Source organism: Mycteria americana, chromosome 1 (assembly GCF_035582795.1).
Source record: "Mycteria americana isolate JAX WOST 10 ecotype Jacksonville Zoo and Gardens chromosome 1, USCA_MyAme_1.0, whole genome shotgun sequence".
Lineage (NCBI taxonomy): Eukaryota > Metazoa > Chordata > Aves > Ciconiiformes > Ciconiidae > Mycteria > Mycteria americana.
In genome coordinates, this window is record NC_134365.1 from 221,246,233 (window position 1) to 221,271,429 (window position 25,197).

The 25,197-nt window shown below is 42.7% G+C and overlaps 2 protein-coding genes across 15 annotated transcripts in view; one reads left to right on the top strand and one right to left on the bottom strand.

Moving 5' to 3' along the window:
* C2CD3 (C2 domain containing 3 centriole elongation regulator) overlaps positions 1–13,606 on the bottom strand; it is a 52,043-nt gene extending 38,437 nt beyond the window's left edge. For all 4 annotated transcript variants that reach the window (XR_012773874.1, XM_075491356.1, XM_075491355.1 and 1 more), the window contains exons 1-13: positions 13,470–13,606; positions 13,068–13,334; positions 11,927–12,084; positions 11,121–11,320; positions 10,475–10,692; positions 9,469–9,601; positions 8,167–8,295; positions 6,821–6,965; positions 6,251–6,411; positions 4,775–4,990; positions 4,197–4,309; positions 2,181–2,299; positions 1,085–1,207 (exon numbers count right to left, since the gene is read on the bottom strand). Coding sequence is in view for 3 of the 4 variants with exons in the window: in XM_075491356.1 (XP_075347471.1) it covers positions 1,085–1,207; positions 2,181–2,299; positions 4,197–4,309; positions 4,775–4,990; positions 6,251–6,411; positions 6,821–6,965; positions 8,167–8,295; positions 9,469–9,601; positions 10,475–10,692; positions 11,121–11,320; positions 11,927–12,084; positions 13,068–13,334; positions 13,470–13,530 (2,043 nt within the window). In the remaining variant the exon portion in view is untranslated. The remainder of the gene's footprint in view (positions 1–1,084; positions 1,208–2,180; positions 2,300–4,196; positions 4,310–4,774; positions 4,991–6,250; positions 6,412–6,820; positions 6,966–8,166; positions 8,296–9,468; positions 9,602–10,474; positions 10,693–11,120; positions 11,321–11,926; positions 12,085–13,067; positions 13,335–13,469) is intronic.
* Positions 13,607–13,624: 18 nt separating this feature from the next.
* Positions 13,625–25,197, top strand: part of PPME1 (protein phosphatase methylesterase 1) — a 33,637-nt gene continuing 22,064 nt past the window's right edge. For 10 of the 11 annotated variants that reach the window (XR_012773878.1, XR_012773877.1, XR_012773875.1 and 7 more), the window contains exon 1: positions 13,625–13,977. Coding sequence is in view for 1 of the 11 variants with exons in the window: in XM_075491361.1 (XP_075347476.1) it covers positions 13,640–13,977 (338 nt within the window). In the remaining 10 variants the exon portion in view is untranslated. Of the gene's footprint in view, positions 13,978–24,389; positions 24,508–25,197 lie in introns of those variants that run through there. The other variant, XM_075491363.1, reaches the window with a different exon arrangement.

The window sequence follows — 25,197 nt, forward strand, 5'->3', positions numbered from 1 at the left end:
CTGACATCCCTTAATCTCCCTGCCCTGGCCAGAATAGCTGGCCACACAGGTATTGCTGATAGGCAGGTATTACACTGAGCAAGTGAAACCTAAGAGACAGAGCAACCAAAATCAGTTTTCTTTAAGTATTAGCTTCCCCTTCCGTAAGTTGTTGCATTGAACTTCAGTTAATTAATTCCCCACAACACCTCCTTGCCCTTTTCTCCTCTCAGACCCTGTTCCACTCCCTTCTCTCCCGCACAACACACCATTTCTCCTCCCTGCTTTCAATTAACTCCTCTCACACCTAACCTCTACATTTTATGTTTCACCCTTCTGCAGCTCCTCTACTGGCAGCTCCGCTGAATGGCTTCTCTGCAAGAAGCTTCACAGCCCCTATGACAGAGAACATCACTCACCCCGTGAATTACAACGGGACAGAAGCAGTCCACGCTCACATTCTCTGGGAATAATTTAGGAGCTCTGAATGTAAAATTCCCAAACACTCTCTTAAACCTTCGCTTGCTAATCTGGAGAATTGTTTATCCTCAGAACTGGCAAATCTCCTAAATGTGCTGTGCAGGACTGTTAATCCTTGTCAATCAGAAGTTGAGCATGCTGGTAGAAGCTTTGGCCAGAGAAGGTAACTCCTGAAGTGACAAGGTGGTACCAATGACCGGGAACATCAGGCCTCTGTGGCAGGAGAGACCTCAGCTCATGTCACGTGTGGAGCAGAAGCCAAAGCCCCCAGCCCTGAGCCACTCAAAATCCGCCTGTAGAGTGGTTTCTGTATCCAAGCCCTGGCTTACTGACCCTCGTTTTACCCTGCAGCCAGGGGAACTTCACACAGCAACATCCTTAGACATGCAGGAGCTTCACAATATTTCTCCAAAACTCTAAGGGAAAAAAAAGGTTCATGGTACCTTGTATTGGTCTTACAAACCTTCATATCCAAGACCTGGCAAATTAAAACAAAGAGAGAAAAGAAAGAGGAGGAAAAATGGGGGGGGGGGGGGGGGGGGGGGCAAAGAGAGAGAGAGAACATCCAGCCAAAATTCGTAACAACAGGTTGTGTAACTCAAACCCTGTATGGTAAAACACATACCTTTAGTGGTCCAACTTGTGTCTGACCTCCCTCTTTTTCCACAGGTATTTCACAGCTGACAGTGAGCAACTCAGACTGAATAACCTTGCATAACTGAAGCGCCGCTGAGCCAATGGCCACTGGCTGAAGGCAGAAAAAGAATCCATTTTGCAAGATTTCTGTCAGGTTTAAAGAACTAAGGGCATATCGTGAAATGAAAGCCTTCTGGGAAGCCGTGGTCAGCCACTCACCCTCCCCACTCCTATACCACTAGTTTTACCAATGGAGATTTGTAGGAAAGTTTCCCTTAGTTCCAATTTCAAGTATCACTAGAGCAACAGTAAGGAAAATTCTCCCAGCACCTACAGTAAATAATTCCAGGTTAATGCAAAAAATGAACACCCCAAATCGTAGTAACTGAGCAAAATTTCCATACTTCAAGATGTAATTTATTCACCCATTAAAAGAGATATTAGAACAGATGGGCAGATATCCTTGGTGTTGATTAAAACAAAACGTAAGCTGAGTTAACACCTCTCACTTTCATCACACGCAGATGATTGTGCAAATATTTTTAGCCAAAGGAAAGATACTTTTTTTTCTCCTCCAAATCCACAAGTTACACCACCTTCTCACACCTCATATTATTCCCCTGACCCTAGGCAGAGTAATGTATCAACTGCATCCACAGTAACTCATTCTATGTTGCTAAACAAGCTGTGTTCTCATTGTGCTTGTAATTGATCCAATATGCTTAAACAGCAAGAGATCAGTTCTAAAGCTGAGGGAAGGACAACTTTTTTTGCCTGTCAGTCTCAAACTCAGAAAATCATTTAGTTGGGTGACAAGATTGAACCACAATTAGTTCAACTTACAGTATCTGCACATAATGTCATTTCCCTTCATAATATCCAGCAATGGTCGATTAAGAAGTGGCTCAGGCAAGCCACGCTACTTTGTTTTGTCTCCGATGGTTGAGATGGCAGCAATTGCAATGAAGCATTGCAGAAGACTTAGAAAAGCCACTGCTGTCTGCATCAGTATTTGGAGGAAACAGAAATGCAAAGAATTTCTTTGCTTTTCAATACACAAAGTATAAACAGCTTTCAGTAAGTACCTTTTTCTGTGTGCTTTTTCTCATGTAGATTTTAAAAGCAAGGTCAGAGCTCCACCAGTGCTCTATCATCGTTCCACCAAAACGGACAGGGAACACAAACCGCTGCTGAAATTTCACCACTGCAAGGAAGACAGAGACTGGTGAGCTCTTAGCTGGATTCAGAGCTAACCTGTCTTTTGAGCTTGATCAGGAACAGAGAAATCTTCAGTCTCTGCAGAGAACATGCAGGGTGAGTAGAGATGTATGAAGCTGAGAAGCTATGAGGGGAAAGCGACAGCGCTTCTGAGGAGGATGGACAAACGCACAGAGAGCATTTGCACGTCTGCCAGAATCGGAGATCAAGCAAAGCTGAGAGCTGAAGGGGGAAGGGCTGTTGCTGGAACCCTCAACAAGAATCTCTCAAGGTTTCAACCTATTAAATTATGTTACAACTCTGCAGGTAATTTACTACTTTTGTTGTTGTTGTTGTTGCTCACAGAAGCAACAAATACTCAAAATTAACTGAATATAAATAAACTTTCCCGTGGAGATTGCTCTGTTACACACACACAATCATTTAATTTTGCATTACCTATTAACATCAAGCCCAAAGTAAACTGTTCTTCATTTTCCAAGGCCAGAAAGCAGCGGGAGGGGAGCACGACAAAATTAATATTATAACAGCATCTAAAGGCTGCAGTTGATACCAAGTCTCTGTGATCCTAGCATGCAGTAAGACTTTCCCTTCTTCAGTGGGAGAACCCTGTCTCATTTTCAGCAATATAGTTCAAAACCTATCTTGAGAGAGCCAAAGCTGAGCTGCAAGAATAATCGCAGGTTCAGGAGAAAAGTAATATCTGCAAGAAAAGACTGAATGAATTGGCAGTTAGTCTAGAAAAGAGAAGAACAAGGAGAAGTACAACAACAGTGTTGAAGTGGTATGCTTTCCTTGTTCACAATGGATAAAGTAAGTATTCTTGTGATGACAAAAACTCAGGTTAGACATAAGGAAACTTTTCTAACAGGAAGCGCAGCACTTCTACAGCTTGCCTGGGATGGCTATGGAATTTTTCCCATTGGGCATCTTTAATAAATGAGATAAACAGCTCTCAGGAAAGACAGCCGTACAGTGGATTGATTTGACAGCTCCTTCAAATTATTTTCAGCTCTATCGATTTTTCCAGGTTCCAAAGAGCTGGAATCTAACTACACAAGACAAAGTGCAGGAGGCTGTATTATTTTTGTATTACAAAGAGCTAAGGTTCAGAAGAATTAGATATTTTGTCTGGACACAAATGGAGAATATACAAGAGAACTCAGAATTACTCCCAGATCTCTCAAGTACCACCCAGAAAGATGCAAAGCCAATGAATGACCGTATGGGAGAGGCATTTGAAAGTCACCCTGGAATTCCGGTTTCTGGGAAGACTGGGCAGAAGGGGATCTTGTTCATACAGCATTCTCTGCTCACTGAGGAGGGAAACATAACATGAATTGTTCTCAGGGATACAAACACTGGTGGGTCTCAGTAAAGAGATTAATGTCTCCTGATTTGAGCACAGGACTTGTCAAGATCCCTTGGATCCAGGAGACTTTCTGAGCTCTTGCAGATATTACGTGACATACTTCAGCATCTGGAAAAATTATTTCTTTTGATATAAGTATCTCTGATATTTCTAAAAGTACTTTATCATCTTCATACTATTGCAGAAAGGATATTGGTTTTATGTTGAAATGAAGGAATGGGCTTACTGACTTGCTATTATGTCCCTAGGAAAAGAAATTTGAAAATCCCAATACGAATACTTCTTGGAAGAAAAAAAAAAAGAAGAAAAAAAAAAAAAATCACTTGGCTTCCTCCTCCCTGAGAGGAGCATTCCACTACCTGCAGCGCAGCAACTCCGGTGGCAGAGGTGCCACTAATCATACTGTATTTTTCAGGCAGCAAAGAAAATACATAGCAAATGCTACTAAATAATTTCTAAGAGATGAAGGAGTCAACAAAACTAAATACAAGGGGGAAAATAATGCTCTTACCATCATCTGTGATTTTACTTGAAGCTATTCGAATTACTTCTGTTGTTATGGAGACCTGTCCTTTTGCATCCTTGGAGGCTCCCACAGGAAAGTGGTACTCAACAAAGAAGGTACTATGAATAAAAAAGTGACTAGATGATCACAATCCATCAAAAATCTAACGTACATAATGAAACTGAACATAGCAGACAAGTTTCATATTCACAATTTATTCAGTTACTCTATTTTTTTAGACTAATTGAACGATCTATTTTATGAATTCTTTCAATAGATTACGTAGATGTCAGATTCTCCTCAAAAAAAACCCCTTTTGTTTTCAGTGTACTGCCATGCACAAAGCACATTTGTACCTCCCCAAAACCCCAGAAAAGCATAGCCTGCAGTGAGCCCACATCAGGATAAATTATTCTCATCTCTAACTTTCAGAAGTCTACGGTATACAATTTCCTGAGAGGAGCAGAGAAATGGGAAGACTTCAGAAGCCTGGAGAGCTTAGGTAAGCTGGACCACACAACAGACCTCAGAGAAATCTACCTTGAAGGCACACGTAACAAGTGGTGAGAAACGATCCTCCTTACCACTTATTAACTGATGCAGGCCTTGGAGGCCTCCCCATTAAGCCCTTCTTCCTTGGTGTAATCTGGATGCTCTCAGGAGGGATTTTCAAGCTTTCAATGATGACTCTGGCTAGGTGTATTTGCCCCAGCAATGCCAACCTGTCTGCACTCAAGGATGTGACATGAGCTGCTTCTGTGTGATCTTCTGGAGGAGCAAGCGGTCTAGTAGGAGAGCAGCTGCAGAGGTAAAACTGAGAATCAGGACGACACGAACATTCTTAACACAACCGCGTGAAGGGAAAATTGTAGCTTGGTGGGATATTATTTAAAAACTGCTCATGGTTCATTACAACGCACATTTTTAATGTATTTTTTAGAACAAATTTGGTCATCTCCGTAACAGAAATCTTATAATATACAATATCTAGGGTACATAACTGAAAAAAAAAAAAAAAAGCACATCTTCTACATTGTTGGAGATTTGAAAAAATCTTATGCAGTCTAACTCTTCAAAAAGAAAAGCTTCATTTAATGTCATATACAAAAAAAGGAGACGATACAGTCATACACATTGACAAGTCACTGCTGCAGAGGAACAGCAATAGGATTTTTGTCATAATTTAAAATCTCACTTGCACTTTATTTGTAAGACTTGACTTGTAAATGGTTTTGTGTTGGTACCTCTGGAGATATGAATTTTACCTGAATGTAAAAATAGTAGTATTTGTAAGGAAAGTTTCAGAAATAATTGTTTGGAGCTGAATTAGGAAAAAAAAAAGTCATAAAACCTGAATACTAACTGGTATTGTACAAGTAAAGCTTGATAAATAGATTTTTAGGGCCACTGTTTTATTGGTTCTGTCATGGAAAAAAGGGAATACAATTTAGATCAGGTCAGAACAGAAGTTTGTTTACTATAGCTATAGGAGAGAACACAAATCAGCAGAGAAACAGACTCTGCTGATGTGAACTCCGTCCCCGTAAAGCAGATACAAGTTTTATACACTCAGAGACATTGTGCAAAGACAGATAACAGGATGCGAGTTCTTTCGTATCTGTTACATACACAAGGCCACAGAACTGCACAAAGCTGGTCTGGAGTCTGCTTTTTTTCAGCACAGGGACTAATTTAGCATGAAGGTTATACAGTGATTATTGTTTCAGGAGACAGGGCGAGAGTTCGGTCGAGAGGCCCACTCAGGCCTTAGCATTTCTGCTTTCACAGTTCAAAACGTTATTACTTGGCTTATTGCAATTTTGAAAAACTTGTGATTTTAACTAATTGCATCTCAAGAGTTTCTTTAACAATATATAGCAATCCCTGGGTGATGCTGATGCTTCATCATTCCCAGAGATGCTATGAAAATTCCCCACCAAAACGGTTATTCAGTGAATTGTGTGATAACGACGGAGCACGGTAACAGAGTGTGGTTCTTGCTAATACTAACTTACAATAAGCAAGATGCTGCAAAACAAGTCACTAATGTAACTATTTACCTGGGTTTAGTATCTGTCACCTTCTGATCCTGATCAAAGGCATTAGAATCCTTCTGTGGATTCATTGGATCAGCTTTCTTGAGAGTTTCTGTCTTGGTTACTTTTTTGGAGGAGTTAACATCATCGTCACTGAGGAAATCACTTAAACTGGAATCAGATTTCTGAAACAGAAATAACGCACATAAAATAAGAAGTTAACTATAATCGCCAAGAAAGATACATAATGGTCATGACAAATAAAGAAAAAAGGAAAACAACTTGTGGATTGCGTAATTTGAAACAATTAAAGTTGTATCAATATTTCTCATAGAGGTATAAAAAATAAGTCTTCATGGACAGCCTCAATTCCAGCAACTTCCAAACTCACTGCTTGCCTTTGTAGTCTTAATAGTATTCTTTTAATAATATTAATTTTAAGCAATGTTCTCACAAGCTTCTGTATGATAATTAATACTTATTAAACCTTACTAAGACTGAAATCTGTAGCCTTTTTTTTTTTTGATGCAGACTTCCGATTTTCTTCACCTTTGGGAGTACATATTAAGGACCTTCCTTTTGATCTCCACTTACAGGAGCTGTGTAAAAAAGACTCTCTAGCAGACTCTGGTCGTAATGGGGATCATTGAGTTCACTGTCATACACCTCACTTCCGAGCGAGAGAGAATCCAAAAGGGAACCTGTCCGATCCCAGAAATGCACAGGAGATAAATCAGCACTGTGGATGCAAGAGAAAGAAACATAACTTAGTGTTGCAAGTTCTGCAGTTAATATCTTATGAATTCTGACAATCCTGTCTATTCTACACTGGATTTGTGCTATATTGGCTCCAGATACAGCCAAACTGTGCTTACATAGCACTGTGCCCAACCTAATACATGTCTGTGACCCAACCTGATGGGTTATCTTGTGATAACATCTCTGGACCCAACATGAAAACAGTGTGTGTGAATGTATATCCATAGAACCACGGAACAGTTGAGGTTGGAAGGGATCTCTGGAGATCATCTAGTCCAACTCCTGCTCAAAGGCAGAGGATGCAAATAAGAAAATCGTCCAGTTGGATTTTGAACATCTCCAAAGCTGGAGATTCCACAACCTCTTCAGGCAACCTGTTCCAGTGCTCGATGACCCTCATCGTAAAATATATCTATTAATATCTATCGATAATATTTATCCACAAGTACTTTTGGAATGCTTTAAGATATCAATAATACTTAAGGACAGTTTAACAAAAAATAAATACAAGCTATGTCTGAGTAGGTAAATACAAGTATCTTTAGAACATGGTTGGAGCAAGTTGGGTTTTGTTTGGTTAAAGGTTTTCTATCTGTGCTGTGAGTTCAAAACCATTTTATGATCTGCAAACACTTCAGTGTTAGTGATAAATTGCAGGGCACAAGACATATGAGCCGAAATTCTGAACTGTATCTGACACAGAAGCTGTATGCTTCATACCCCTGATTTGGACACAGACAACGTAAGCATCATTTATGCTCTTGCTACACCAAATGAGAGAAAGAGGTCAATTTAATATTTGGAGAAAGACTAAAAATAACTATTGGTCCTCTCTATTTTTAAGTTACAGACTGCAAGTTCTTCAAAGAAACACTGTATTTGTTTTATGCACTTCTGAACATTTTAGGACACAACAGTTACAACTATTAAATAATTTTATCAAAGATCGCGGTTAATCTTTCTGACATCACTTTTACATCAAGGGACTTTAAGCTATCCAGATGGTCATGCATTCAAGTTGAGTGTAAGCTGAGGTAGAAAACACCTCCATCACTTGCATGTATGATTTCCTGGTTACCTTTCCAGAAAGGTGGAGAACTTGAAGAGTCAAGTGACATTTTTCAGTATAAAGTGGTCAAATAAGGACAATTTTGCAGTAACCTCTGGCGCATTACACTCACCTGCCCAATAGTAACTGTATTGCTCTCTCTTCAGAGTTCAGGTCAAATTGCTGACCTGAAACTTCAGATGCGAAGAGACGGGGATCTTCAGGAGCAGGCGCAAAATCTGAGTTCAAGCCTTTGGGGCTCCTGGTTAACAGCGATTGCAGCAGAGCGAGCAGTAAAAGGAAAAATAAAGATATTAAGGCACGTTCAAGATTAATCCATCAAGGATAAAAATCAAAGGCTACGTAAAGCCTTCTCCAGTTTGTAGCTTAATCTCTAGATACACAAAAACTTTCTGCAACCCTGCAGTCTGCTGCAAGTCACACCTGAAATCTTACACTTTGCAATGTGTCACAGAATCATTTAGGTTGGAAAAGACCTTTAAGATCGTCGAGTCCAACCATAAAGGTTGGCCCAATCTTGCGGTTTAAGCGCAGCTGCTGCAAACAAGAAGACAGAGGGCCTGAGAAAGACAAGCAAGGTGTTTATAAATGATGTTCTATCAATTTTTCCTGGAAAGCCCAAAATCATCTACTTTTAAACAAATTGGAATAGTTTGAGCGGAAATAATTTAAATTGTGTTTGCAATAGCATCAACTGCCAAAGACAATGACATTATTTTCTGGTTTATGGTGGAACAAAAGACATTGTTAATCTTTTTCAAAAAAATAAAGAATTGAAGTTTCTCCTGTAAAAAACGCATTTGTCTTAATACTTCTAAATTTCAGTTTCACTGAATTGGGAATATTTACTAAGCCTAGTACTAAACAAATTTGGAGTGAGAAGTTGAAAAGGCACAGACACGTTTTTCTTTCAATCTGCTAAGAAAGATCACGTGGAAGAAGATAATGACTACTAATTCTGAGAACACAGTTATAGACGCAAATTTTCATGGGTATTTTGGCATCAAGAGATGCAAACTAGAATATGCAAAAGTACTCAATTTATGTCAGTAATTACTTACATTGCTTTGAAAACCTGTTCTCTGTGATGAAGTACCATTTAATTTGCCATGTTCCTTACATTACTCTTATTCGTTATCAACATTTAATATTTCCTTATCAAATAACTCTGTACTAAATACAAATATACTGCAAAACAAAATTAAAATCAATGACTGAAATCAAGGCTTTAAGTCATGATGATTAAAAGCAATTCACAAAATTTAGCCTTTTATTCACAAGTAGAAATTATTTTCCCATTTGAATGGGAATCCTAAAATACATCACATGAATCTCAGTATTTAAAGTTTTCCTGATAAGGCCTCAAAATTTATGGTTTGGAACTTAGTCTCACTTCCCCTTTTTCCAAGCTCACTTTGCTGTTGCTTTGAAATTGTCTCTCTCCATAAAAGGAGGCACTTCATTCAGTTCAATCTCCATGTCCGGGCTAGACTTCATTGCAGAAACAACCATGGCATCACGGAGTTTATTGCCTTGATCCAAAAGAGCTGAGAAATAAGCAGAAGGACTAAATCTCAGCGTTCAAATGCAATTTAAAAGCAATGTGTAAACACAATAAATGTGCCACCTACAGTCAAGAAACTTCTGTTTTCTGCTATTATAAAGAGGTCCTGACATACTGGAGATTAAGTGCGTGCTATGCGCCATAAAACAGATAGCACAGCTGAGAGGAGTGAGAGGAATCCTCTATCAGTCTCCCACTCAGAGCCGTACAAATAACTCATCTGCACACGCCGAGTCAGGCATTAGAGGGGCATTAAGATAGAGCAGCAAGATTAACCTATGGAAGAGCAGCTTGTCACCTTAGGATGTCTCAACAGCAGTCTAATTTTAGGTCTTCTCCGTAATATAAAAACTAACTCAAAAGACAAGACATACGGAAATCTGCCCTACTTTGATCCTCATTTGAATCCAGTCCAGGCGGTCTGTGATCTAAAAGGGATGCTAACTGGCAGGCGATGGAAAAGAAATCATTCTCCATCTGAAAATGCCAATAGCATAGAAGCCCTCCCAAGGCCTACCTGAATGCGAGTGGCCCCTTTGATGGACATCTCGGAAGACATGTCAATGATTAAACAGCCTGTGGAGCTGAGCTTCCTTTCCCTCCAGGTCAGAGCTCAGGCATACTGCTAGGACAGCACATTTTGCCTGATCTGGATACTCAAGCCACCTTCTAACAAGACTAAATCAGTAGTTTTTAAGTAAAGACCTTTTTGTTATAATTTTCCATTTGAAATAATATAGTGAGAGCGTGCAAAGTATCACTTTTCCTTAAGTCTTTATCTCTAGATAGGCACCTGAAATATTATCGAGAGCTATTTGTCGTGACATCTAAAAGATGATGCCGATTGCATACAAACCTGAAAGCAGGTCTTTTGTAGCTGGATTATGCAAAGAGAGCACCCGCATGTTTGTTCTAGCAGGTGCTTCGGGATCAGTGCTGGTGGGAAACGACACTTGCCGATTTGAAGGACTGACTTTCAAACGTTCATCTGGTAAAATCAGACGGTGCTGAGAAGCAGAAAAAGTATCCTTTATGTTTTCAGAGTTCTCTTGAAAGAGCAAATGGTCCTTTCCCCTATTGAAAAATGAAACATTATCTCAGTAACAACTAAAGTGGACTGGTAAAGGGCTTCAAACCTCTTCAAATTCTCCCTAGCACTGCAGCTGCCCCCCTTCAGCACATGCTCCAAACAGAAACACGACACATTATTTTAATGACTCCTCATCTTCCACTTACACCATCAGAGAGACCGACTCAAGCTGTAAGGAAAAGATTTGTGGCACCTCTTGTGTCAACTAGCATAGCTTGAACTAATGTAGGATGCAAATATATATCAGATGAGAAACTGTCCCTGTAAGCTCTGAAAATGTTCTGGATTTCACATAAAATGCACCTTCAAAAAGATCAAGTATTCCATAACTCACAAGTGTATAGCCATTACTTAAAAAAAGCGCGTGAATGGCAAAATAAACCAGATTTTTGTCATGGGGAAAAAAAGATACCTGGGAGTTGTGGCTCTGCTGTAGTTAACGGACTCTTGGTCAGCAATAGTCACCCGTGTTTGCCTGGACTGCTGTGATGGAGCAAGAAACTGGGGCTTGCTGCTTCCCTGAGCAGGAGCGATATCTAAACTTGCATCTGTGGTTGGGGCAGAGCTGCTGGTGTCATACGATTCTGGCAGAGGTTCTAGAACTAGTGAGACCTGAAAGACAGAATGTGAAAATAGTATTTCGTTCTTTTCTTACTTAAGTGCAACACATGCTCTATTCAATTTTACGTTTCACGCTATGGAAAAGTGTTGCTCTTATACACAAAGTAGTATTTATATCGTACAGTTACGTAACATCGTAAAACTCTGACACATTTACAACTACTTATTTCACATTCCATGTTTTCAAATCGCAGGTAACTATCTTCCAGCATAAATTGCCCAGAGCCAGGGCTGCAAAACAGAATGCCACCTTCTTAACCCCAGATTTCAAAAATCTTCTATTTCAGCCCACTGTGGCTGTAGAGAAGTGTTAGAACTGAGTATCCGTTTTTAAATCCACTGTTAAAACTCACTCTCAGCATAGAGACTACAAAGTTTCTTTGTCAAGCTGAACTACCAATGCCACACATCCTTTTAAACAAAAACAGAGTCAACACCATCAGGACTCATTTTTCATGTGCTACCTAATTTCACGAATGCCTTGGACAGAGACCAGGTCTGCAGTGTACGTAGCACAGCTTGATCCTGGAACCTGATCGTACCAGTAAGCGTTACAGCAATGCAATTTATAATAAAGAACAAAGATGTAAGGACTACCTGCAGCTCTCCTAGTTTATCAGATGTTGGTGAAACTACCGTGAAAAACCCCTTGATTGGATGGCTGGGAGAGAGCTGGGACAGTCCGGTGATTTGCACTCTGCCAAGTGGAAGATGGTCAAGTTTGGTCATTACCTCCAGGACAAGCACACCCATATCTGCAAAAATTAGGAACAGCTTCCTTTCAGTCTCACATAACATGGTCACAACTGAACACAATTAAATTTTTTCTGTTAAAATGACAGAGATGCTAGAGGTGAACATAATGTCGTATCATGAAATTATGATAATGAGGCAGCAGGTAAAGAAGTGTTATACTGATAATAAATTATGATAAATAAGTAGAAGATATCCAGTCTACCACAAAAGGACTACTTATGATAAGACAAGCGGGTAACAGTTTTAAACTGAAAGAGGGGAGATTTAGATTAGATCTAAGGAAGAAATTTTTTACGCTGAGGGTGGTGAGACGCTGGCCCAGGTTGTCCAGAGAGGTGGTGGATGCCCCATCCCTGGAAACATTCAAGGCCAGGTTGGACGGGGCTCTGAGCAACCTGATCTGGTTGAAGATGTCCCTGCCCATGGCAGGGGGGGTGGACTAGGTGACCTGTAAAGGTCCCTTCCCACCCAAACCATTCTGTGATTCTACAAGTAGCAATAGCAGGCACGGGTTTTACAGACAAACTCTAGACATCAGGCTTGCATTAATTTCCTACATATCTTTCACTAAATTAAGTACCTGTATAACATTAAACTGCCTATAACATATACATAACCTATAACACATAACCTTAAATAACATTACCAGCTCTCTGAGTATCTTTTTATTCTTCACGCCCTTAGAACACTGAAATGCCTATTTAATATTATACATATAGTACCAAAAATCATCTGATCTTGACGCTGTGGGGACTAGAGGAGACTTCAATAGTTTGCAGACCTGAGCGCCAAACCTATTAGAGAGACTGATGTCAGCAATCCCAGGCTGAGATCAAAAGCCTCCCAAATCAGGAAAATGACCTAAAAAGCCATAAGTGAACACAGGACTGGGGTTACTTGGAGGGGAAATAACTCCTCGGCCTCCACGGGTCTCCCCACGGCTCCAGCCCTGATCTGCCTGACCAAGGTGAAGCGGCTCTACCTGTCAGGTAGGCAGCGAACTGCCTGGGCCCGCAGCGGACAGCGTAGCGGGCGGTGGTTCTCCCCGCCGGCTGCCCGGGCCGGGAGGCGGGCTGGAAGACGGTGCCGTCGGAGGTCTCTCCCCACCACCTCAGGCGGACGAGGGCGGCGGCGGTGGGCGGCTTGGGGATCGTCCATAGGACTCGGGAGACGGTGCAGCGGAGGAAGCAGCGCAGCGGGCCCTCCACGAGCGGCGGGAGGCTGGTGGAAGCGGGGATGTCGCCGAGACCTGCGGGGACGAGGGACCGAGCGGCGTCAGCGGCCCGGCACGACGCAAACCACGGGCTGAGACGCGCTCCCAACCGTCGCCGCAGCTTCCCCCCCCCCACGACCCTTCTTTCCTTCCCGCCCGGGAGCGGCCCACCTCCCCTCCGCCGGGAACCCCCCGCCGCCGGGGCGACCGCCCTCGGCCTCTTCTGCCGCATCCCGCCTCGCCTCAGGCCGCGCCCGCCGCCCGGCAACCGCCGCCTCGGCGGGAGCGGGACGCACCCCCAGGGGGCGCCGAGCCGCACTTCCGGGACTACAACTCCCGTCATGCACCGCGGCACCCTACGGAGACGCGGACTACATTTCCCAGAAAGCCACGGGAGGGCGCTACGGATGCCCGCAGCGGCGGACTGCGTTTCCCGTGGTGCCGCGCGGCGGCGCTGTGAGGGGAGGCCGCTTCCGGTGGGGCGGCGCGGGGCGGGGGTTGGCGGCGGCCGAGGCGTTCGGCGGGGCTGGTTTGGGGGGGTTCGTGTCGTGTCCTTGTGTGTTGGCGTCTCGTTCGTCGTCATGTCGGCCCTGGAGAAGCAGCTGCACCTGGGCCGCCTCCCGCCGCGGCCCCCTTTGCCCGGTGGCGGCGGCCAGTCGGGCTCCAAGATGCGCATGGGGTAGGTGGGGGAGGGGTGGGGGCGGCTGAAGGGACCGGGGGGGGAGAGGAGGAGGTGGGGGAGGGCTCTTGGGGGGGGGGGAGGGGGGAGCAGAAGGGGAACGAGGCTAACAGCGGTGGGGGAGGGATGCTTGGTGCTGGGGGGTGAGGGATGCTCGTTGCTGTGGGCCTGGGGGTTTCACTGGCAGTTTGGGGGGGGGGGCGGCTCTGGAGGCAGGGGGTGCTCGTTATTGGGGGATCTGGAGGGAGAGGTACTCGTTATTGGGGGGGTTTAGGGGTGGGAGGTCCTCCTCGCTGGAAGGTGGCAGCAGAGGGGAGAGGGGCCACCCTTGGGTGGCAGGTTGGGGTGCCCTGTGCAAAGGGGGTGCTCTGTCCTAAGTGGAGCTGTGGGTGTACTTTGGGGGATGGGTTACTTGTTGGGGGGGGGGGGGGGGATCGGGGGCTGGGGTGTTTGCTGCTGGGGTATTTGGGGGGGTGGGGTGGGGCTGTGGGTGGGGTGCTCGTTCCTGGGGGAGTTGGCAGGGAAAGGGAGAAAAGCGGGTGCTATTTCTTGGGGGGTTTAGGGTGAGGGGATCTTTGTGCAGGGCTGGCAGCCCAGTGGAGGTGGCAGACAGCGTGGTGGGTCTCCCTGGACGGTGACATGATGTGAGAAGTCAGCAAGCCCCCGGGCTGGCCCTGCTGTGTGCTGGATTGCTTCCCAGTGCCCCAGGAGAGCAGCATCTGGACGGGGCTTCTCCAGCCGCCTCTCCCTGGCAAGGAGGGAGGCAAAGGTGTTACTGCACGAAGAGTAGCTTCAGTGCTGGGGCAGGGTGGCTGGTGCTGGGATTGCTCTTCAGCAGCCCTTTTCTCTGAGTCTTTTTGCCATCTGTGTTTGAAGGGAGGCTCTAATGCGTCGTGATTTATCTAGGTGGCACCGCAAAGTCGGTGAAAGCATCGCTGGGGGAGAGAGGTATATTTAAATGTTATTTCTCAGCAGCAGACACTTACGTGAAGCTGTACAGTAGGTAAGCTCTGCCAAGTGACTTAAGTCGCTGCTTCAGATGATGGAAAATCTGCGATAGTCTGGTACAGATGTCAAATCTTTTAAGCAGGAGTGAGAACATGTTTTGGAAGCTGTGAGAGAAGATTGACCGGTGTCTAGCTGTGTGGATGGCAACTAAAAAGGACTGACTGGACAAGACCAACCTCGGCAAAAGCTTTATTCTCTAGCAATGAATCAGAGGGAGAAAATGGGTTGCAAATGGGATGGCTTTGAAGGGAACTTAGTAATTTCACCTCCAAAGGTGTGAGGGAGAAGCTTGTCTTCCAAGCAGGTTTCTAGTTATGGTTAAAGGAGAGCAAGATGATCTTGCAGCAGGGTTATGGCTAGATTGTAGGGAGGGGAGTTATAGTTGCAGAGTGAAGCAAAGGAAGCTGGCAATAATCATGGGGGCTTGGGCTGAGGAGAGGCACGGTCTGCGATGCTGAACAGAACACTTGGGCAGCCCTGCGCAAAGGTGGGGAGAGCGTAGGTTTGAGCAGAATGGCAGAAACATGGACATTTTACAAAATCTGGAGAAAATGCATTTTCAGGGCTGTATGACTTTTTGTACGTAGGTGGTTGTTAAAATATGAGGTCTGGATTGTGACAAAGAGCAGGGGTTGAGCCTCTGGAAGAACGCCAGCCTCTTGTGCGAGAGCTAGCCTCTGCGAGGTCCAGCTGCGCGCTGCACGATTCCTGCACGATATGAAGTGCTCTATTTGGAGGATAAAAATATCCTACAATTCCTACAGGAAATCTCCTTTGCCTTGGTGCATGAAATCAGATAACTAAAAGAAATAATGAAAAAGGCAGCTACTCCACTGTGGCTGAAATAAACTGTTTAGGTATTTACAGATGGGAGAGCACTATTTCTCCTCTCCTTTAAAGCATAGTTTTAAAACATTTATTTCACATCTTATTATTTATATTCTATTTGGATAGATATAATACAATTGATGTAGTTAGTATATGAACTAATACTAACAAATCTTCATCAAATACTTCTTTTAATGTGAATTATTTTAAAGCTAAGTTTCATGTAAGTGTTTAATGGCATGGCTTTGAGACTAAGCAAAAAAGTTGTATTTAAGGATTAATTTGTACTATTAGTATAGAAATAGGCGTAGAAATTAGAAAGAAACAGTTTTGAATGACTTTCAGAGGGGGTTGCTGTCTCTCAGGACTGCTGTCTGCTCTCCTGTATCTCTTGGTTATCTGAAATTGAGAGTTGGGACTCATGGGCTCTGTTTCCTGACGTTGTGTTGAACCATGGGGTTATAAGCAAGTCACTAAATCACTAGTTCACCCGTTTGTGGTGTGGAGAGTCTTGTATTTCACAGGAGTGTGCTGAAGGTTATGTGGTATATACACGGCTAGATGTAATGTCAAATACATTTTTTAATTATGCTGGCTCTGTTCAGAACAGAGTTAGCTAAGCGAAGCCTTGTGCTATGCAAAGTCTGCCAAACACACAATTTTTCTGTTTTAGGTGAAGAAATAAACTTTTTATTTCTTCCTCTTGTTTCATCCGGTTTAACTTCAGAGTCTCATTCCTTGCGGTTATTTTGTGTAATTTTGAATGTGCTTTATACCGGTTTCATGCATTGTAAACTTTGTCAGCACCCCATCTAATTCTTTCCATACAGCAGTGCGTACACCGACGGCACTGTGAACAAACACCGTGACGCATTGCTTGTTCAGTTAGGTATTCCTACTTTAATAATAAATATAAAAACTTCCAACATTGATGTTAAGGTGGCCTTAAACAGGATGAAAATCAGTTTGCAGTTTGTCTTGCTGCTGGTGTCAACTTCTGTCAGGTATTTCCTGAAGGCAGGTGTCTCCATGTTAAATAAAAAGCCAAAAATTAATTTCCTGCAACATAGGGTGATCCGCGCTCTGCTGCGAGGCCTCAGAGTTGGTGAGCTAAAGGAGCTGATGTGTTTTTCATGTGCCTCTAATTGGCCGTGTTCTTGCAAAATGATGCCATGCTGCGGGATGTATTTTCCACGTCAGTGTTGTCGTTTCTGAAAATCCATCCTTGTGCTAATTTTTATTAGACAAATAGACAAAAGTAAAGGCTATTAAGTTACTAACTTAATGAGGTGCTGACAAAACCCCCATGATATTTGTTGCTTCACTTACTCATCACAGGTAAACAAACAAATTACAGTTGAGTGTTTCCAGGGATTTTTAAATGGATTTTATGATGTATGCCTGTGGGGTATTTTTGCAGTTCGGTAATATTTATGCTCATGCAGCGCTCGTTAGTAGCAATCCTATATGGTAATTTATATAATGCTTCCTATCTTGTTGATCTTCGGAGGGTTTTTGAACGTTCTCTGTTAGGGAAATTATTATGAAGGAAAGTTTTTTTTCTATTGTCCTATAATGCTATAAACCTCTCTTTTTCCCTTTCAAATACTTTCTGAAAGCACTGATATGAAATACGGTGTTGCGGTTAAGGATCAAGAATTTCCCTTCGAAGCAGCAGGGAATAGTTCATAATCACGTTGTAGTTGCATGGCGCAGTTGTATTTTTGGTTTACTGCTTTGACATCGAGTAAATCCCTTTACGGGTCACGTTCCTGTTGTGTGAGGCACTGCACGTCTGACACGAGAACGGCATCTCCGGAGATACTTGCGACTTAAGCGTAAAAAGGAGACAAGAAGTGGAATACGGAGACAGCAAAGTACAAGTAACGGTGAGGTGAAGCTGTCGTACTGTAGATGCTTTTATGGTGGTGTTGCAAAGGAGGGCTGGAAGACAGATCTAGCAAGGTGGGGAGGTGGCTTTTTAAATAGGGTCGTGCATCGGAGAGCTCCGACATTGGTCTGAAGATGGAGCGTGGGTAACGGATGCTGGTTTTAGTGATGCAGCGGGCACCGTGGCTCAGAATTTTAGTCAACGCTTTCAAATGCCGGAACTGCGTGGAATTGAATTTGTCAACCTATTTGCGCAATTGTGTCATTTACTTGTCTCTGGTTGCTGATGAATCTCGCAGGAGATAAGGGTGGCTGGATGTCAACATCACCTAGACCTTTGCTTCTGAACCTGATCAGTCTGTAGACTCAATAGTTGTTCCTTTAACCTTTTCTTCTTCCCCCAAGATCTCTGACCTCTCCTCATCTTAAGCTGTGTTTTCATTTTTGGACAGCAGTGCCCAAAACTGGACGTGGAACTTCAACAGCGGCTTTCACACACCTGTGAACTGGGAAGATTATTTCATTTACATTCGTAGATAACAACTTCATTCATACATCTCAGCAGAACTGGGCTTTTTTTTTTTTTGGTGGTATGACTCTGCCTCCCTATTCAGGTTGTGGGCTACGTTTCTGCTGTGTGGCTGTTTGCATCTTGTCTGCATTCGTGTAAATTATTTCTACCTGGGCTTAACTTAGGCTTAGCTAAGTTTAGCCTTAGCGGGGTGCAGTTCAATACAAACAAGTGCAAGATTCCGTAGTCAGGCCACGGAAAGAGAATGTGATTAATTATTCAGAGAAAAATTAGAGTGTGACTTATGGTGCTGGCAAATGTACAAGGCTATACTGAAATAGTCCTTTAAAATTCAGACTTTTACAGGAAGCAAAAATAATTAAACTTAGAGAAACGTTAGTTTGCTCTGTTAAGCATCTCGTGTTTATAAATCTCGTGTTTATAAATCTGTTTTATTTCTGTGCTTTGAATTTTTTGAATTGGAAGCAGGGCCATTAAAATGGGTTTAAACTTAATATCGAACAGTGCTGGCAAGCTGATTTTTCCATGGCTAAATGCTTTGGTTCGTATGCACTGATCCTCTGACTAGCGTGTTGGGTAGTCTCTTTTTTATTCTTTCTTTTTTTATCTACAAGGCAGGCCAGGTTAATGTGACTGTATGGTGTGGTTGAAAGCAAATCATAAGAAGCAGAGGGTGGAGCAAGCGATATTGCTGTAGGAAAATAGAAAAATAATTTACTGCAGCACTGAGATTTCTCAAGCTTCAGCCATCCTTGATGGGAAAGTTAAGTTAGGGGGTAGGATGCTTTCTTCAAAACATCGTTTTCAAACTTACTCTGAGATTATTGTTTTTGCAAAGAAGCTTTTGCCATTTATACTGAGGACTTCTGAACCAAAATAAAGTCTTACATCTTTTTGGTAGTAAGCTGTTAAAAGGTTAATCCATGTTTCAGTAGTTTGTAATAAAATATCACCTATTACTGCATTGAAATAGGTGAAAATAGACTCGTTTCTCTCTCTCTCTTTTTTTTTTTTTAAATTCTTTTTTGCCATTTTCCAGCACGATGGCTTCCTTATGTCTCTTTACTGGAGAGTCTCATTCGAGAAGTCAAAGTGGCCAAAGCAAGTAGCTGTGCTGTGCTCGTGGAACTGTCACATGGGGCCGAGTGCTCTGCTCCATCACTGTGAATCTTAGCTCTGCTTGCAGCTGCAGATTTCCACGCTTCCAGTTGTATATCAAAGTAATGACACGTGTGAAAATGCAGACAGTAGGGATGTTGAATCCTTGATTGTGTGGAACACGGATATTAATGTTTAAGTAAAACCACTGAATAGCTAAAATGGCTGCTGCAACATAGTTTTGACTGGCTTTTGCGGTAGCACAAGATGTACGCTTAGAATTTCGTCGTATTTCACAGCACGGCACATTGATTTCTGCTACCTTGCTTCCTTTAAATTACAGCCCCCTCCCATCTGCAGACACACACGTGTGCGTGCACTGTTCCAGCAATACCTGCCTTTGCTAGCGTAGCGCTCTCCTGCCTCTATTTAAGGAAGATGGTGCCTCTCTTCGACTCAAGCAGTACGTGAAAATCACACCACTGAGAGGAACTTGAAGTTCATTTTTCAATGTCCGTTTATTTTAAGGAGCAAATATGTCTAAGGTTGTGTTTGAAATTGCCTGCATATTGAAAGCTATTCATTTGAATCGCACGGTTGAAATGGAAATACAATCAAACTTTATGGTCAGAGTTCTTTAGGGAAATCAAATAATGGAGTTTGCAAAATCCCTAGTGAAGCAAAAGGACCGAGACCTGCAGAAGCAGCTCCTGACAGCTGTAACAGCTGATGCATGTGCTGTCTTATTTTGTCTTAAGTTTTTCACTAGTTTGCTTGCAGAACTAGCTTCTTCAGAGTTGAGGATCCCGATGGGTTTTGGAAATGAAGAAGAATTTGCTGTTCTTTTCCGATGTGTGAATAAAAATTACGTATGATCTCCTAGATCTTTTAATTATCTGGACAGCCTTGATTGGATCTGATCTGTGTAATTCGATCATTACAATTACAACTAATTTCTTCCTTTTTACAATTTTTTCCCCCTGAAACTTTTTAGATAAAGAAACATTTTATATGTTCAGTATCTTTAAGGCAGAGCTTAAAATACTGTCCTTGTCAATTTTTAGAATATTTAAATACAACTTGTCAACCTTGGCAGTTCTTACATATAAATTGTGTTTGATTTGCTTTGGTCAGGTTCAAATATGGCGCAAGAATTAAGTGTCTTGATTGATGCATGTGATGTTCTTTAATTGTGTTAGTAGTTTTAAATATGGACACTCAGCGCAAAAAAAAGGCATTTCTAAAAATGGTTCTCCCTGCTTGGTACAGCCTTTTTTTTTTTTTTTTTCTTTTTAGGAAAATACTTGAAAGAAAACCCTTTTAAAAATTGGTGAGAGATTTGTTGAGCCGTGTGGGCTCCTGTTGCTCCGGCATTGCTTGCAGTATGTGCACATTTTCAGTACGCGATGAAGAGGACAAACTGCACAATAGGATAAAACTAGCTGTCGAGGGTGCCCAGAATTTGTTTGGTGATTCCAGTTTTATATGGGCTAGCTGGCTTGGAGTTTAAGGATCATTCTAGAAAAGTTATTATGTTGGATCCATTTTGGTTTTGGTCTGCCGGATACTTTAAAAAGCAGTAATTAGTTCTGTCAGTTTAAATATTTGGTCAGCAAAATACTGCTTCAGCATAGGAAGGTGCAAAATCACAGCTGCTGTTTATTGGGCTTGCTTCTAATTTTGAATGTGTGTTGATGTATCGCTAAAAAAAGAAGCTTTAGGAAAAATGACAAATCAAAGATACTAATTCTTTTCTTCAGAGAAATATTTCTCTGTCATCAGCCACTGCCCACCTTCCTGTGGTCACCAGGTGTTTTGTGGAAAACTACAAGGTTTCTTCTGACCTTTTTGGGGTTCACTATTACATCAGAGGTCACTTACATTTTCCTAAGCATTATTTGGAGGCTACTGTCCTTCTACTTGTCTTCATCTTCTCCATTGGAATGTGTTTGGGTGGCCTTGCAGTTAGCCAGGTAGGGACCAGATCTGGCTGAAAGATCTGGGAAAGATCAGAGCAGTTGTGGATGCCCCATCATTGGAAGTGTTCAAGGCCAGGTTGGACAGGGCTCTGAGCAACCCGATCTAGTGGAAGGTGTCCCTGCTCATGGCAGGGGGGTTGGACTAGATGATCTTCAAAAGTCTCTTCCAACCCAAACCGTTCTGTGATTCTATGAAAACCATTTTTGTTTTCAGCTAGATCTGTTCACAGGGAGTGGTTAAATCTGGAGGAACAGGGAAGGAAGGAGATGTCCTCTTCACTAGCCTCGCAGGTTTATGCTGCGTTACAGTGACTGTGTACCGCTGCTCTCAGTAACCGGAGCGTTGTCTTTTCTCTTTGTCTGCCAGTTCCAGGAGAAAGAGCTGCATCAGGTCAACCTAAGAGGCTTGAGACTGATACCAAGTTCTCCAGGTTATCTGATCTCATGAAGACGTCTCCTTGAGAAAACGAGCTAAAAATCCCCTTCAATCTGAGTAATTGAGATGAATTTAACTTAGCTTACCCTTTTACTCCTCCCTCACCACCCCACCCCACGTCAGTCCTGGCGTTGTGTTTAACCAGGTCGGGCTCTGTAAAGCTTCTCGCTATATGCTCTGTTTTCCAGTCTTAATTATTCCTATAGTTCTTTGAATCCTCTTAAGTTATATCCTTAAATTATTGATCCAGCTGCAGGTACAATATTCCAGCTCTGTAAAGCTTCTCGCTGTATGCCCTGTTTTCCAGTCTTAATTACTCCTATAGTTCTTTGAATCCTCTTAAGTTATATCCTTAAATTATTGATCCAGCTGCAGGTAAAGTATTCCAGACATGGTGGCACCAGTGCCTTGTGCAGTAGTAGTACAGTCTATGCTCCAAGTTGAGATTGTCCTTAGATGCCTGAGAATCACGTCACGACCGCTCTCACTTCGGTGTATGCAGTCAGCCGACAAACCGCCAGCTTTCCGGAGACCGCGCTTCACAGGACCGCGTGCCCCGTGCTGTTAATGCAGTTTCTTGCCCTGTGCCTGGGTACGTGACTTGGCTTTGTTGGTTTTGAGATCTGGTCTTCATTTGTCAGAAAAGGAACAATGCCGAGTCCCTCTATATTTGCTCTTGCCCATGCAGGATTAATCAACGTTTTCTGTGTGGCTTGGCTATCGGTAGCTGATTTTGGTTAGTGCTGTGCTTAATATTCCCTCTGGCAGTCTTGAATACTTAAAAATCTGTGCTTACTGGTAGAAACTATGTCATTAGTTTCTGTTTTGCTGTTTGTGACAGATCCTGAGCCCGGTGTCATCAGTGACAGCTCAAGCTATTTCACGTTGTTGCAGCTTGGGCTTGTAGCGTTGGTATGCAACTGCGAGAAGTTCATTTCTTGCTTTTTGTTATGATTAATTTGGATGCTAAATATCCCAAACTTGTGCTACTGATGATTCATGAGATTTCATACCTCTCCTACACAATACGGGTTTAATGTCCTTGCACTAGTCAACAGGCTACTGTGTTCCCTTGCCTTGTGGAATAGTGGCTGTCTGTCCTGTAACCCTGCTTTCACAAAAGTGGATTAATTTGTCACACAACCAAAACTCTTCGTCTGGCATGATCCAATTAATCAGCAACTTGCTCCGGCATTTCCCCATGTTCTGCCTCCCTTATGGGTAAGAGAGTCCACTCACAAACTTCCTGGTCTCACAATAAAGGGGAGGTTAACAGGGAGTTCCTGCTGTTTACCAGATTTATGGATTATGTTGGAAGGGATATAGCCAGGCGGATGACAATATTTGCTAATCACCTGGAATTACTCAGGACAATCAAACCTAAAACCAGCCGTAACATGCTGTGGAAAAGTCTGACTGCGTTGAAATGCTGCATTTTAAAAGGATGATGAAATTTGTTGTCGCTAACTGCACATCCTGCACATCTTTGAATACAAAGAGCGGAGAAGGGAAATCATCCAAGCTGTGGGCAGTTCTCTCCATCTCCAGAAAGAACCAGAAATGATATGGAGAGCGAGTGCGATCAGGGCTAGGATGGCTTCCAGGCAAGGAGACAATCAATAGAGTAGGACTCTCGGCTTGAAAAATACATGGCCCAGGCAAGGGAAATATGATAGGGGCGTATACAGTCATTAATATTGTCAAGAACAGGCAACCGTTATCACAGTGTCACAGAACTCCTTTTTGCTCAAAGCCTAATTAAATCGTGGCACTGTTGTCACAGATGTTGTGGAAGTAGCCCTGGCTGGAAGCAACTTGTATTTTATGTGACGAGGTAATGGAAACTGTCCTCCCTTAATGCAACACAGTGCTGAGGATGCAGCCTCTGGAGATCCCCATCCTGCTTATAGTGAAAATTTGGAGGCAGGTCATATCTTATTCCCTACTTAACCCTTTCCAGAGCACTTGCTGTGCTGGCATCTCTCAGTGACACATTGCAGAGCTGGATGGACATTTGCTGTCTCTCATCATACCGATTCTTGTGGTCCTAGAAGATAAACCAATTGTAAGTCAGGTAGCTTGAAGCTCTTATCAATAATATGAGTTTGCTGTATTTCATACCAAATTCTTGCTTATGAAATTCAGCATTAGTTTTTTCTTGAATCTTGACCTGCACTGGGAGTTTTTGTGTTTATGTTTTTTCCTAGCAGGACGTTATATCAGTGTCGCAGCAAATGTTGTCTCCCTTCCTTGGATACTTGGACACCTATGCAGGTGTGCTTGGTTCTTCCCAATATTGTGACAGCTTGTCATCTTGATATTCTATTGCTCTGTTCTTCCGGATCTACAGCATTCTTTAAAAGGCGAAGGTTTGAATGTGATATTTTTTTCTTTAATCAGAGAATGAGATTAAGCTGAGGCAGTAAAAGAGATTAATATTTTCTGGATTTACGTAGGAGTGTGACATCTCATTTTATTTAATTTAAATTTGACAGTCTGGAAACCCACAGAAGTGAATTTGGACCATTCAGGGGGTGGTTGTTTTATGTTTCATATTCTAGAAATATCAGGGGAAATAGGAGTTTTGTTTCTACAAAATTGAAAAGCTGCTTTGTCTGTTCCTTTCTATTTCTTTAGGAAGCCAAGAATTCAGGAGAAACTTCCTTCAACAGAGGAGATTTTTCTTCTGTGAAGGTCTTTCACCCCCCACGCCCGTGCTTGATTTTAATATTCTGTGCTGATTGCCTCCCCCAGAAGAGGTGAAGTGCAAAAAGCCTGTTAAAATGGTGCACTGTTATTCATCCTGTATACTGGGCTCAAATCTAGCCTAATTATGTCACTGCCAAAATTAAGCACTACTCTTTTAGCCTTACTGAGCGAATATCAGCCTGAGAAACAGATTTTGCATCAACTGAGTCATCAGGAAAATTCTGATTGCGGAGCCTTTTGTTAGTAATGGAGATACAAGGAGAGGGTACAGCTGCACCTTTTGATGGAAGCAAAAAATAAATTGGTTTGTCAACTGGGCACCTTTGAGAGTGCTGGTTTATACGATGTCCGCAGAACAGGTCTTCTGCATTCACCCAATAATTTAGGGGAATTGCATTCCCTAAAGTGCTGGATGCGACCTGACATTAGTACTACAGGAGCAGCTAATTTAAGGTATAATTTGTTACAGCGCTTTGCGATGTACCTGTCAACAAACCGCGGCAGAAATTAGCCTTATTATAAAGAGGAGATGAGTCTTACTGCTCATGGGGAATAACGACTGTGACTCACCTTTTGGAAATGTGTGACTGGGAAAACCAGGCTTTACTTCACTGCCTCTGTTCAGGTATGATTTCCTGGGCGTGGGGAGCCCTGGCAGGAAGATGCCAGCTTATACAAAAGGAGGAAACCTCTCCAGGTAGAAGTGCTTACTAGGCAGGAAGCAGTCCACAGGTAGCACT